At 39.9% G+C, this 15,943-nt stretch overlaps 1 protein-coding gene across 1 annotated transcript in view; it reads left to right on the top strand.

Annotated features, from left to right (window-relative positions):
- Positions 1 to 15,943, top strand: part of KCNH5 (potassium voltage-gated channel subfamily H member 5) — a 169,409-nt gene that overhangs the window by 98,892 nt on the left and 54,574 nt on the right. The window contains exon 8 of the mRNA XM_075150883.1: positions 13,682 to 13,881. Coding sequence (XP_075006984.1) covers positions 13,682 to 13,881 — 200 coding nt within the window. The remainder of the gene's footprint in view (positions 1 to 13,681; positions 13,882 to 15,943) is intronic.

Below are 15,943 nucleotides of genomic sequence, written 5' to 3'. Positions count from 1 at the left end.
ATTCCTCAGAAAGATCCAGGGCTGGAGAAATATGGAGTCATTTCTTACAATGTCATGGCAACCAGCTCTACCCAGAGGAGGCATCTTATCAATTAGGTTAAATAATTAGGAATAACATTGAGTAAAATGAAGAAAAACAGCTTAGAGTGATGTCAGGTGGGAGGCAGCTAAGCTTCTAAACAAAATAAAAAATATGCTATATCACTTCTGGAAGATTTCAGCAGAGCCTGAAAGGAGACGGGGAGGGGAGGAAGAAGTGGAGGGAATTTATGAGATAGTGAAAAAAACTTGTGGTAGAAACTTGTTCAGATAATATGGAAAGTATTTAGACAAACCTTTAGAATCATACAGGTTGGAAAAGACCTCTAAGATCATCGTGTATTGTCGACCCTAAAACTCACTAACATCAGCAGCTACCTCCCATTGACCTCAGTGAATTATGGATCACAACCTCTGGGAAAAATGAGTTCAGATTAATATCATTAAGAACCATAGCAGGTTAGCTTGCAAATTTGGTTCAAAGTGTTTTTATTTAGGTTAGGTAAATGTGTTTTAATGTTATGCCTACTAATACGTGCTTGCAGGAATAAACTTTTGCATAAAATGAGAAATATGTGAAAGATTGTTTCTCCCAAACCATCAGTAGAGGAGATGAAGAGGCTCTGCTCCATAGATAATAAATCTGAATGCCTAAAAAGATTAAAGAAAATATTTGCAATCTGATCAAACAAACTGTGGGGAATAAAATGAACTCCATTGGGATTGGGTTTGCAAAACTGAATAAAAAATGTAAAGAAAACAGCTTTGCAAAGTCAACTACAATTAATAGTTCAGTATAAAATTAATGTACCATACTGCAGAGACTTGGGAAGAAGCAGGCTGGAAGGCCTGAAAATATGTGCTAATAAATGGGTTGTTGAATTTCATTTTCACCGGTTTTGAAGACTTCATCCTGCAAGGCTTACAACAGTTTCTTACTCACAGAAGTAGTCAGTGGTAGGAACAATGTGAATGATACAACAGTGATTGATACCTGCAGGTAGCACTAGCTGGTTTAGGTCATTAATACAGAAGAACCAAAAAACTTGAAAATACACCCAAACTCCCCATTCCATGTGCAATCCCTATTCTATGTATAATTTCAGATGTCATTGCCCCTAACAAAGGAAATTAATGGCGTACATGCCCAGCTATTAGTGCCTCGTAACAGCTGAGAAGTATCTGAAGATGCTTCATGTAGTGGCAAAATAAGTGGGAGGAGAGACCCCGCAGTAATTCCTTCAGCTATCAGCATATGAACAATAACATCGAAGGCATCAAGGTCACTTAAATTAACCTATCGCATTCGTAGCTGATCTCACTGCTACTTGAATAAAGGTGATAGCTGTTCGGCGTCGGTAATGGTGTGACACTGGGACTGCCAAACTGGAGGGTTAAACATGTATTTTAGAAATCGATGCTTACTCTTGCTGCTAGAGAGTTAATGTTCAAGAGACATCCCATAACTGTTATAAGTGTTGGGTCACATCTTGACGTTTTTATTCGTCAAATCTCTCATTTATTTTCACTGGACTTTTAGGATTGGCTTAGTCACTCTTGGATAAAATCCAAGAAAGAACAGCTTTGCCTGCAGTTGCACTGCTCTGGGAAATAGTCAATCCTGCTTGTAGTAGAAAGATGATAAAATCTTCCCAGTTATTGGGTCCTAAGCCATGATACTAGTATAAACCTAAAACATGTAAGAAACAATTCAATTTTGCCCAGATTTTTTTTATTCTTTACCTTGTAGTTGTATCTAAGTGCAGCTTTTCTCCCTTGTGCTGCAGGTCTTTTTTCTGCTTAATACTGAAGTTAGGGTTTCTGGTTTGCTATATCAATCCCACTGCAGAAGCGATTGTGAAAAGGACAAATGAAATTCAGTGTCAGTGCATGCAAATTAATACATGTAGGCAAAAAATAGCAAGCTATACCTATACAATAATGGTTTCTAAATTAGCAGTTACCACTCAGGAAAGACATCTGACGGTTATTGCAGATAGTTCCTTGAAAATATCAGTGCGATATTCAGTACAGGTCAAAAAAAGGCAAATAGGATTTCTAGGCAAGTAATTGAAATTAACGTCATTGCACCACACTGCACTGTTCTACAACAAGATTTTGTAAGATTAAAAAGGGTGTCTAAAAGGTGACGAGAATGACGCATGGAATGACTTTCTCAGAAGGAGAGATCAGATAGACGAGGGCTCTTCACGACCGAGAAAACACAGTGGAGGAAGGCTTACAAAAACCAAGGGTGGTGCACAGGAGGGGAAGAGGAGCAATCACTCACTTACTTGCAAGGGGAGCTGGGGTGGCCAGCGTAAAGGCTGGGGCAGTCAGACTTGCAGAATAGCACGACAAAATATTTTGCCACATAATGTTTTGGTGAGAAAAAAGTAGAAGTGGATTTGTGGAAAGGAATTGGATATTCTTGGTGGAGATGTCTGGTCGGTGGCCAATACCATGGTCTGGCTGCAGTGGGCAGTTTAGAAGGCTCCTGGGCTCTGGGTTCATGGAAGTCTGGAAGGAGTAGCCCAGGGCAAGAGATGCCCTGTGCACCCTCTTTCTTGTACTCTTATCATAAGTATCCGGAAGGGGCTGCAGTCAGAGGAAGGATTTTGGCTTAGACGGGCTCTTGGTGTGATGCTGTGTGTCAGTTCTGTTGCTGTACACATCTCTGTGGGCCATATGCATCACAAGCATCTTCCAGACGGCGTCTGGAGCTTTACAGCAGGAACGCCATCGTCCCAAAGTGAGTAACTTCATTCAGAATAAATGGATTTTAGTAAAATAGGACATTTAAAAATGCTATGAAACAACCACAAAAAAGTCAAAGGAAAGTGATAAAATACACTCAATTATTCTCCTCAGATACTCTCCAGACATCAGTGTAATTTCATTGACTTCAGTGAAATTAGTGTTAATGTAGGAATGGAAATGCAGCAAATCTAATTCCAGCATCTCCTTCCTGGAATAGCGAGCAAGAAAACAGAGAGGTAATCAGATAGAAACAAGTGCTGATCAGAAGGAGTTGGACAGGAAGCAGGAGAGCTCCAGGAGCTGCTGCCAGGAAATAAAGACACTTTTCCAGTCTCACATAGTCATGGAGAGTTCAGCAATACATGCGCAGAGGCTGAAATGAAACGCCAGGCTTTTTTGTTTGTTTTAGTTTGCCAATATATGCAATCTTTTGTTGTTCTGTTGAGTATTCTCAAACCCCTACTAGCATCAATGAGTATTCTCAAACCCCTTCTACCAGGACACCATCGATGGCTAGTAATATTTCTAGCAATGTTGTTATTGGCTTGGTATTATGGGGAAGGGAGTGATGGAGAGCTGTGGGACTGGTGGAAAGAGGTGGAATTAATGTGCTTGATAGAGTATTTAGGCAGCTCTTGTTTATTCTGAAAATAAATCTGTTTGTAATCTTTGGAGTACTGATGTCCAGTTCAACCTATATATTACTGTCTGGCTTTGTGCTCCTCTGATAGAAAATGCAAAAATATAATTAGGATGTTGCCTGCCATTTTGCCATGCCATTGCTCTTCAGCAGAACAGTTTGAGGCACTTGCAAAGGTGAATGTGGAGAGCATCTTCCTAGGACCATAGATGTTCTCTCAAGTGCCATAAAAACTGCCCAAATATACTGGGATTCAAATCGACATTGTATAGGAGATGAAACCCTCTCGCTAAGCACATTCACACTAATATCTTCCCCAAAGACCCTTCTCCACTGGTGAGAAGTGGCTTTGGAATGGCAGTGAGTGACACCAAAGCCACAGACCTGTGACTGAAACGTGGTTCCACCGTTGTGTCAGGGCTGGTGGGGGTGGATATAGTCTGAATACATAAAGGGTTAATCGGTAATGCTGGATGCTAAATTAAGAGGCCAACGTTTTTCCTCCCCCCTCCTCCTGGAAGGATGCAGTACAGGGTAGCACACATGATTTCATGCAGTATGAAAGTGGGAAACGTGCTCGTTTTTGCGGTTGGGTTTCACTTGGCTATTGACTGTTTTACAAGACAACCACCGAGGAAGCTCTGAAGAAGCTGTCAGGCTCAGTGACAGCTCAGCATCTGCCACAGCTAAATCAATATTGTGATGAAGGACAGGTTCCCACAGTGGATAATCAAAGCATAGTAAAGTTAATTCACCTTGAAAGCCTGAAAATATTAGTGTGAAACTTTTTAGACAAAACCAGCGTTATTCCAGCAAAACACAAGAGGTGCTGAGGTCCAGCCCTGAGCAGCAGTCTGCCCAAGCGTTGCCTTTAGTGGGAGTGGGGGGCAGGCTTCATGCCAGTCACGGGCACAGATGCTTTGATAAAATGGAAACCTGGTGCTAATAAATCAGGCAAAAAGCGGTTCACGTTGGCTCTGATTGCTAGCAGTGCGCTAGGAACTCATGGTTTGCGTTTTTTGGAAAATATTCCATTATAATATAAATTTGGGGGGTATGTGAAGGTGATGAATGTTCCATTTTTTCTTAGGCTGTTAAGACTTTTTTGCATCAAAATGGGATTTTCTTCTGTTGTTCAGGTTTCAAAGGTTTAAAATCAAAAGACTGGAGGAAAAATGTTTTGCTATGAATTATTTTAACTTTGTAGAACCTGGAGGTGAATTGTTTCAACTTTGTGTGGAACTCTATTTTTTTTTCCATTGGTTTTAGTGCAAACACTTCAGGGAAGGCAAATTTAATTTCAGATAGACTGTCAGCATCACATAGAAAATCTTGGATACAAAATTTTGCTCGGCTCTGTCCAGAGATGCTAAATTTGCAGGACTGAGAATTAGAGAGAAAGTGCTTCTGTAGATGACTTAGATGAGTAAGAACATTATTGTTCAGTTCAATGAAGCCAGTTCTGTGGTCGTTTTACAAAGCAGAATTATTCTGAAAATAATAGGATGCAAATATCATCTCCAAATATGAGGTTTTAGTATTAACAGTTAAGTACTTTATTTTGTTCCTAAAAATACCCTATAACTGCATACAAAAATCTATCCTCACACAGAGTTCAGGCTGATTAATTAAAATACAGAAAAAAGGAACTACCGAATAGAAGCAGCATTGCTTTACCTGCGCTCTGTCTCATTAATATTTTCAGGCAGGTATCGTGTAAGCGTGCACTGTTGTGCTAACAGGTGTGTTTACCCCACCTCTCAAGGCTGTGCGTGGCCTGTGTTTTATAGCTGGAATCATTTGTCTAATTATCCCAAATCCATTCCTATTAATTGTGCTGAGATAAAATTGAATGTTTAATTAAATGGATAAGCAAAGTTATATTTGAAAGAAGTAGAAGGAATGAGCAAATTAGAAGACTGAAAGGAAAATTAGCAGCTGCAGAAAGTCTGAGCCCATTTGTATTGTATGTTCGCCTTTACACTTACATGCAGGTGTATCTGTGTGTATGTACATGTATAAATATGTATATTTGTGAGTATCTAAAACACACCAACACGCAGATTTATACAGTACGATCTTTTACATTGGCATACGCAGAAAAAAAGAACCTAGGAGCAGAGAGCTAGAAACATCTTCTAGTACAGTCCAGTACTTTGAAGGTGTGTTTACAAATTTCCTATTATATTTTAGCAAGATAGGCAATTTAGGTGGTGTTCGTCAGTGTGCAAGTGATGTTCTGGCATCCTGCCTCCAGCAACATCCTGGGTTCATTTTAATGTGACAAGAACTTGGTGTCCCACTAAAAAATTCCCTTAAACGTATTAAGGGAAAAAAAACCAACAACAGAAAAAAACCTCGCAGCTCAAATCCAGCAATAAGCTGTCAAGTTGTTTCATATGGTAATACTGACAGCTGCCAACTTTGCTCAGAGAACTTTTTTCTGGAGATGATCCCTTTGGTTCCTGTGCTTCCATTCAATAGTGCTGGAGACCCTTTGCGTCCTGTGCTTGTTACTGGTGACAGTTTTGACATGGTGAGACACACAGAGGAAGGCACATGGGATGGTTTTGATCTACAGGTGTCAGCGCCGGCCAGTAATAACACGAAAGACAGCACTCTGGGAAAGCAGCTTCTTGATTTCTTTGATGGAGAAAGGAAAGAGAACGATTTATGTGATGGGTGGATGATTGTTTGACAGACACAATCCAGCTTTTTTCAAAGTACTGGAGAGATTTGCATGGAAATGAGGCAATGTTAAAGATAATATTGAAAATGGAGAAAATGATAAATGAGGGATGGAGCAAAGTGCTAGAGGCATGGGGTTGCTGGCATTCATGGTGAACATAATTTTCATGAATTTTGGTCATCTTCTGCCTCTCTACTTTCCTTCTGCACCCACTGTAATTCCTGTAGGGAAATGATTGCATTGTAATTAACATTTAGCATTGCACAGGGCTTTATGCAGCGTGTGAAATGCTAGATATGCCATTTGGTAAGGAGGTGGTGGATTTCTGAAGAAACAGGAATGATGAAGCATTAGTATAAGAAATGGTTTAGCTCATTTCACTAGTTAATTATTCTCTGTGTTTATGTCTATTCTCTGTTATGTTTATACGCTTCTTATAAATGGAAATTTAAATATTCCTCCCCCAATTGTCACCACCAAAAGCTGTGACCCATTAGACCCAGCTTCCACCGCGTATGAAATGTGTAGAAAAAGCCCTAACTCTCAGTCCAGAGCTCTTAGGGAAAAAGTTTCCAGAATTAAGGCCCCTTCACTACAAGATACGGATTTTTCAGGCAAAGTGAGGTTTTGCCACTCAGTTAACACAGGGTAATGCTATTTGCTCTGCTGCCTGTTACGGTGTAATTGCAGCCGTTTTTCAGGCTGTGCCTTCCCCTATGATGCTTAACACCCTTGAATAATATTATGAGGGGGAAGCAGACCCTAGCAGACCCAACACACATAAAGCTTTCCAGATGAAAGAAAATTGCATCCAAATGCCAAGAGGAGACCACTGAACCTGTGCAGGGCTGTATTTTTGATGGCTAGCACCATTTCTCAGATGAACGAACAAAGTAATCTAATAACATGGGGTGGCTGTGGTAGGGGATGTTGAGCAGGGAAGATGTTGTGTGAACTGTGATTTCAAGTTGCTTAGCATCTGCATCGTCAGACTCAGGCAGCCCTTGGCCCCTCATCCTCAGGGGGGGGCAATGTGTAATTTTATTGTCTATGCTGCTGAGTAACCTTAGCAAACTTCAGCACATGTCCGTCGCTAGAAGCCAAAACCACTGATAACTATGGGCAACGGTAGCTTTAATTTAAGACTGTCTCGGTAAAGCGTGGTACTGTGTTTTACAATACCATTTTGGCCAGTCTTGGATTGCATGTGTGTGCAAAAATACAGCTAGTCAACTCATCACATTTGCATGGTGGAGAGGCATTGGAGCTTTAAAGTAAATATTTTCCGTTAGCTAAGTGCTCTCATGAAAAAAAAGCTCCCAGTTTCACCATTTAAAAATTAGTGACTGTACAAGTGCAGTTGAAAGCCCTTATTTTTGTAAGGATTTTTGCATAAAGTATGCAAAATGCCTAACTGCCTCTGAAGCAGCTGTTCCACTTTGCTGTGCAGTGTCCCCTATAAAGGGAAGAACAGCGAGTGTGGGTTCCTACAGTTTTACTACGGATCATCCTCTTCATTACATAATTGTTTAGTTCTCGTCAAACAAATATCCCATCAATATGAACAGGGATTTTACAGACATCATTATTATCATTATCCTCTTAATTTAGAGTTTGCATTACTATAGTATTAAGAAGGTGTTGGATCAGGAAAACAGGTGAATGTCAGCTGGACCCATGGAGGAACTGTGCATCTTATGTGACTGCAGCATGGGATATAGGAATGCATGGAGGGCCACCACCTCCCTGTGTTGGCAATATGGGATGTAAGTCTGGATGCAGGCACTGTATGTAAAGCGTATAGGCCATTGGGATGATGGATTCAAGCTGGCCATGGTGTGCATTCGCCTAGACACAATTATGTCCAACTGCCCCCTGATTTCAGCAGTCGGATGATGTTGGTGAGAAGTTCAGAGTTGAAGTTCACTGCTGAATCCAGATCTTTGCCCATTAGCTTCTCCTCTGCAAAGTGGGTGTAACACTGCATCGTTGGGGCTTACGGGAGGATAAATACATTGGATTATGTGGCACGGGGCTGCAAGTGTAATTGGAGGAAAGAGTTTTTTTTTTTACTTCAGGTACTTTTGGACCTTTTGGAAAGCTGGTATGCTCTGGTGTTGATATCCCCTCCCTGTAAATGGAGAGTAACTGTATTTAGGACACTGACTGAACACTGCTGTAAAACTGGTGTCAGCATTGCTGGAATGGGGGAGCGTATTTTAACAGCACAATTTTTACTGGGGCCAAGGTCGCTGCGGGGTGGAGGTGGGAGGCTGAGGCTGTGGGGCAGGACGGGGCAGGCACCAAAGAAGTGCTGTAAGATGATGATAAGGGAGGGGACTTAAAAGGATTATTTCTTCCAATAATACACTTCATTGGATAATGTTGATGGATTTGAAGAAAGCTGTTCATTGTGTCAGCGGCAGCCTATTGCTGCTGCTGCGTCTCAGTGAGGCTGTTGAACTTGGGAGACGGACACTGCATGTGCTGCCAGGTGCCACACCGAATAGCGCCTGCAAACGTTTTGCAATATAATCAGATGTATTAAGGTGAGGTGGAAGGGAATAACAGAAAACTGCTCTGCTTTTAAAATAATAAATCAGATATTTGGGTACTGGGCTTATATCTAATTATATCTAGTACCTATATATTGGGGTTTGTATCAAAACTCTCATGAATTATATAGCTTTAATAATATTAATCTAATAATCTTACAGGAATACCTAATTCCAAAAATGCATTGAAGAAGTTGCAGCTAGCCTCAGCATGCAAAAATTAGTATCTATATTCTTCCAGGATCAAGAAATCATATTCTTCTTTACAATTACAGTTTAAAGGTATATTGTATATGCTTAGATTAATAATACTCTAGCATAGAGTAGACCATAGGGAAAATTAGATCTCTCAATCAAGCCTTCAGTTCTTACAGGAAGATTTTCCTATCTGGACATATTTAGCATATGGCCAGGATAATAAGAGATCTGAAATGCTTTGGGATAATTTAGGTAACTCTGAGTGTTTTTTTTTTTTAGAAAGTTCCTTCTTTTTAAACAGGCATAAAGATTTATGTAACACTGTTGCTAAATCATTCAAAACTTTTATGTGTGTACAAATATAGTAACACACATTTTATGTATAAAAATATATAGCACTTAGATCCTTGTATATAATTTAGGGGAGATTTTTCAGCACTGAAGAGTAAAAATAGAAATTAAAATAACAGCTGAACCACCTACCTCACCTTTAGGACTGAGAAAAAATATTCCTGCATCATTGTATCAATTTGATCTTTATGAAACCTAGTGAAGACTGTTCCAGATTTACAGACACAGGACAATTAAGTAAATGAGCATTGCATGACTGTAGAAACATAACAGGAAACGACTGGAGAAATGTGAGGCATTAAAGAGAAGGTGAATAAATGCAGTTTGACCCTACTAGTCATTTCAAGAAATTGGGTAATTTCACCTTCAACCTCTGTAGCATCAGCTCTCCCGTTTCTTGTAAACGGAGAGACTAAATTAAAATTATTGAAGTGTATGTATACCTTTAGAGATTTCTTTTTAGAGATTGTTTAAATCTTCTTACTGTCAAGAGAGGCACAATATTTTATTTCCTTCCGAACCTTTTGCAAATGATCGTTACTGCCAGTTCCCCTTGCCAAAAATAATTAAAATACAGCAAAAGTGAAATGCCCTTGGTGCTCCTCTGCTTTTGGGTTTTTAAAGGTGAGGGGTGAGGTTCATACCTGGCACTTCAACATTCTCTCATTAAATAGGGATACTCTGAGAAATCTTCGTTTGCTAATTACAGGCACTAAGGGTCATTCATGAGAGTCTTAAACCTTTACGGGCTGAGAAAGGCAAGAGCAGTGTTAGATGCTCGCCAGCTTGTCCCCATGTGTGCACGTACCTGCACGTGTGCATCTGTGCATAGGGGATCCAACGGGCTCCGGAGGTTGTTGGATCCCTGAGCTGAGACATCTCTGCCAACTAAGGAGCTGATCCAGCTCACTTCTCTGTTCTGCCCCATCTCTGTTGTATTTGCAGCTAATGCAGTTACCCCAGCCTAAAGTTGGGTAGGGAAGAGCAAAAGCAGGTAACTTGTATTTTTAAGGCGGACTAAGCTCTTCTCAGTAGACCCTCCCAAGCAGAGGACCCTTTCCCTGTAGAGGAGTGTCACAACAGGTGTAACAAATGCAATGTGAATGATTTTATTTATATATTTATTATTTCCTTATCAGCACAAACTTGTTCTGTTGCATACCAAGACCTGCAAAACAATAAATATCAGCTTTTTTTAAATGACCCCCTTTTCTAGGTATCATATAGAGAGCAGGGATGGGGAGCTGATTTACAGAGAGGTGGATTTTCCATGCCAATTTATGAAAAATGTACTGTCCCCCAAAAAACAACAAACCAGTCCCAGCAGCTACCAGTATTGGTGTAGGGAAGCACCACAAGCGAGGAGAGTCTTTGCGGCACAGCTTCAAAGCTGTGAAGATCTAAGTAGGTTCCTTTTAAATGTTTGCCAAAGGACCCCCATGCAGTAACCTGTAAGAAAAGTGGAATTTTTGGACAAACTCAACTATGTGTCTTACCATTTCCAATAGGAGGCAAAGGCAGGCTTTGATTTCCAACAGAGGGATAGTGCTAGTTTTGTCTGTGCAGACTCTACAGTGTGTAGGCTTGTGAATTCTGGCTTAATGAGGTACTGCTGGGTAATGCTTCCAGGAATTTTGCAGGCTTGATCCAATGATTTATTCTATCCTTAATTGCTTGAACAAACATACTCTTTTTAAGTACAACTTTCCAGGACCCTATAGTAAGAGACACAGAACTAGAATTTCTCTTCTGGAGGTATGTTTTCTACAAATTGTCTCTGCCAAAGAGTCATTTTTTTTTGCAGAGGAGGCAGTATGTGCCAGTTGCTTCAGACAAACTGTTTTTACCATGGCATTCTTAGGTGTTTCCAACCTGGTAGGTGTCAGAGTTGAATCTCTTTTTTCTCAACTCACAGGGCACTGTGTCACATTTTCAGTCAGCCTGTGTCTTCTGTGTAGGTTTGCATGGCCAGTTGGGTTGTATGCATTGTAACTGCATGTACAGTCTAGCTGTAGTTACAGGCTTGCATAAATTTCATTCATGCAGAAAGGCAGGGTTGCGGGGACAGTTATGACTTCTCTTTTAAGTTTATAGTCACAGTCATTTTCAGATGCATCTGACATCAGAGGGCAAGACGAGAGATATTCTGCACTCACACATCTGATGAGATGAGTTCATGGTAAATCAGCAACTGTTTTTCGGAAGGATGAGGGATGTTGCACTTAGAAGAAGTGACACTTCATCATGTTTGTCCTACTACAAAAGTCCAAAAGAGTGGTGAAAGCTGAAAAAAAAAAAAAAGAAAAAAGTCGGGTGGCATTCATCCATCTAGACTTTTTATAATCCACATACTCTTGTTGTTGATATAGAATCATAGAATCGTTTAGAAATCATTGGAAAAAACCTTTAAGATCAAGTCCAACTGTAAACCTAGCACTGCCAAGTCCACCACTAAACCATGTCCTTAAGCACCATGTATACACGTCTCTTAAATACCTCCAGGGATGGTGACTCAACCGCTTCCCTGCACAGCCTGTTCCAATGCTTGATAACCCTTTCGGTGAAGAAATAGATATCTGAATGGGTACAGAGGTAGAGAAAACTTTTCAGTAGCTAGCAGAAATGATATAACAATCAGTAAAGCGAGGAAAAAACCTACCCGTGCAAAGAGCTTTATTTCTGGACATCACATAGAGTATTAATCTGCTGTGTTTTCTAAAACTGAAACCTCCTGTTCATCTTTGCTACACATTATGTGACCTTGTTTGATATGATCTTGCATGTTGAGATGAAAAATCCCAAGACATTGATGAAACAATGAACATCGTATTTCTGATGAACTTCAGCATCTAATTTTTACATGGACATAATAAAAAGCATGGTGAGAAATGGAAGTACAATTTTTCTATTAGACAGGTTTTTGGAAAGCACCATGTTTCTTTAAAAATGCCACCTCTCAAATAGGGGTGATAAACAACAGTAAATGAGTATGAAACAAAGTGGGTTTTCTGGAATGAGGTAGAAATGTGTTGTGTAGAGGGAAGACATTATGCACTGAGAGATGGAAGGCATTTTTCCTTTCACAGTGGGTTATTTCTTGCCATTTGGAGGCTCCAGTTGTTTTTCAAAAAGGCAATATGGAAATGCATAGCTGCATTCTGCTATAAAGTATCTCCAAGCGAAGATTATTAAAAATGACAGGCACATTTCTGTGTATTTGATAATGTCAAGAGCAGAAGTGAAATGCCGCACATTGGTGTTATGAGATATCAGAATAATTCTCTTTTCTGCAAAATCTGTAATGTCTAATGGAAGAATGTCATTTTGGGCTTGCATGCAAGGGTAATTACATTGTGACTCAATAAGGCACCTTAAACTTGCTTGATTTTAAAAGCGTCTTTCAATCCACCGCTATTCAAGACAGGAGTAACAAAGGTGTGCATTTAAGTTTTTGCTTAAATGCTTTGCTGAATTTAGGCTTCAGAAATTAACCATTGCCCATCAAATAGTGTTCGCGGCATCACACTTGATGCCTTCTCAGTTGGAAAGGCTTACTTACAACATGTGATTTTCTCGAATATGGCATATCATTCTTTGGTGTTGCACAACTCAGTTAGCTGAGCTTGACAGTAACAGTGGCACGTTTGGAAAGGGGAGAATGAAACCAGAAGAGAAGGTAACTCCAGGAGTGGGTTTGAGGTAGTGCTTCCTACTCTACCGTGTCCTCCTCCTGCCCTACTGATATGTCCTCAGCAATGAGGTAACTTGGGAGTTTCTATTGTTCGCTAATCCAGTTTTTCTCTCTTTGGAATGATTAGTGACTGACATCTAGAGTTGACATGACATACCCAAGTCATCTGCTGGGGGCTGGCTGTGAAATCGGACTGTGAAATGCCACTCTGAATCTTTCTTGTGCCCACCTTGGACATTGACACAGGACCCGATTTGTATAGATATCTCCTTGCCAGGCTTCCCAGGTTCCTTTCTTCTCCATTTCATTTCTTCTTTGGGACTGAGGCCGTTGTCTACTCATAGCACGTGCTAGCTGAGCCGACCTTACAGGAGATCCACACGATTCTTTGTGCCTTCAAGGTTTACTGGCAGGCTGAAGCTACATTTGAAAATTAGTTTGGATTAGTATAGGGTATAGAGTTAAAATGCACTGGCTGTTTTTGAATAACTCCATGTGTGGACATTATCTGTATGACTGATTTTTGTAAATTAATGCAGACTGAGTGGCTGTATGAGCTCTATGGGTAAATTCAGTAAATAACTCTGTACACGTATATGTGTGAGAGTGTGTGCATAAATAGAAATTTTCAGTTTACACCTATGCACTTTGCAGTAATTTGTAACCATACATAAAATTCTTTGAAGTTATCCTTGAATTATGAGTAGCATTTACTGGATCATACATATTTATTTTTAATTACCTTTGGTTTTTTTCAGCTCTTCTTTATGCAACTATTTTTGGAAACGTCACCACCATTTTCCAGCAAATGTATGCCAACACCAACCGATACCATGAGATGCTGAACAATGTGAGGGATTTCCTAAAATTATATCAAGTCCCAAAAGGCCTTAGTGAAAGAGTCATGGATTATATTGTCTCAACCTGGTCCATGTCTAAAGGAATTGACACAGAGAAGGTATGAGTACATGAGGTAACAATTTAGATAGCAAGAATTTGTGTCCATTCTGTACTTTCGTAGAAACAGGACTGTATAACAGCATATAACTTACTAACAAATTCTTAACTGCATGCTACTCCATTATTATGTTTGTGTTTGGATCAAAACCTGGATGTTTTAAAAAAGGACTGTTTTGCTGCTTTGGAAATATGCCTTTATTTTTCATTATGGTAAATGTTTTCTGCTTTCCAGTCTTACTTTGCCTAAATACTAAATAATTTTAATGTACTTAACTATTGAAATCAACGGGAAATTGGTCTTCAAATTAGTCCAAGAACATAATTAGGTGTCTAACCTACATCAGTATTATTCTGAAAAGTATTGGCATCTGTGAGTTGCAATGAAATGAGTTTGATTGTCTTGGACCTTTTGCTGATGCCCAGGACATCGACACGTCCATCAGCATAATTAATATAGGATTTAATGGCAGTAGAGATTGATCTCCTTGAGCTAAAATCTCTCGGCTAGAACTTAAGGCCTTTGGTAGGGAGATACAGAAAATGTGGCACTGCTGGCAGCCGTGTGGGGTAGAAGTCGTACAGGACTTTAGCCCTCAGAAAGGACTGGTCATTTAGGTTTCTTCAAAAGCTGATTAAAGGAAAAGGTCGTCTTCGGAGAGCGATTCATTGTGTGCCAGGACAGACCAAGTGAATTGTTCTCAGGGCCTCTCTTTCTCTGTGATATGTGCAGTGAGTCTGTCTAGCCTTGGATATTTTAGAGAGCTGAAGTCAGATGGAAGGGTTTCCACCTGCAATACCTTGAATGTAGGCAAGATATAATAGTTCTAGGTCTAGATTTTTCATCAGTGGAGATCGGTGATGCTCCTGTGGCTTCTGTGGACCTGATGCACATCAGCTGAAATTAGGCATTCAAGCTCCAGTTTCCATGAAGATTTCCCTCCTAAGAACTTAAAAGGCAAGTGTCTGAGGGAGGGTGAGGAAGCATCCTGGCAGATTAATATCTTAAAATATCTAGTGCTTGCAGAGCTTCAGCTGAATCTACTGCGTAATATGGAACGATGATGCAGCTTGTTCAGATATGCCAAGATGAAGTCGCTACACTGAAAAATTTAGTCTTACATCATGCTGATGCAACAGCAGTTATCTTATTAATCATCTGCTGTGAAATTTGGTTTACCATCACAAATACAACTATTTTAAGTAACAAGGATTTTGATTTCTTTGATTCTTGTGCCTCAGTATGTCACATTCTTTAATATGTTAACTTCTTATACACTAATACCCTAACTTCCCAATGCTGATTCATACAGTGTTAAAAGCGAGCTTTTATGTTGTAATCTACTGTAAATGCATTCAGTCTTACTGTGTAAACTCAAAACCATGTGAAAATTCAACTTTCGTTTGCATTTATCTCCTTGTAGTTAAGCCAGAATCCTGTATTATTCCACTACGGTTTCATTAGATTTTAATGATGCTTTGCAGTTAATTAGGAGAACCTATGCTTTAATTACTGAAATTTCCTTCCATAGTTTCTGCATGTCCGGTTTTATAGATTATAAAAATGCAGTTAGAGCCATAATCTTCGACTCATGGTAAGCAGTGTTCTCTGGTCTGTAAGACAGTAGTGGCTGCTTAGCTAGATAATTAATATGGCTGTAAAATCTGTGACTTAGGTTTTTAACAATTTTCCCTTGGTAAAGACTTGCCTAAACTTAGGCCTGGATCCAAAACCTATTTAAAACAGTGGAAGGATTTCAGAAACCTCTGCATCTGGACATCAGTAGTTGCATCTAATCGAACTTCCCAGAAAAGCACATGTTACAGAAGAACAGAGACAAGATAAACGTAAGAACTTGAGCACCGGTTTGAATATTTTGGTGTTTTGTATCCCTTACAGCCTGCAAGTCTGAAAAGCAACAGCACCAGCGGCCTGTAGTGCCCGCACTGAGCATCCCTGGGTCTGTACGGGTGTAAGGATCAGGCAGTTTGCTTTCAGCTGCAGGACCTTGGCCAAAGTCAGGATTTGTTTTAGTAAAAGGGTGGAAAGCTGTGTTGTAGCC

The sequence above is a fragment of the Calonectris borealis genome, chromosome 5, assembly GCF_964195595.1.
Source record: "Calonectris borealis chromosome 5, bCalBor7.hap1.2, whole genome shotgun sequence".
NCBI classification, from domain to species: domain Eukaryota; kingdom Metazoa; phylum Chordata; class Aves; order Procellariiformes; family Procellariidae; genus Calonectris; species Calonectris borealis.
Note: the sequence above shows the minus strand (reverse complement) of the source record. Positions and strands in the feature narration are given on the sequence as shown.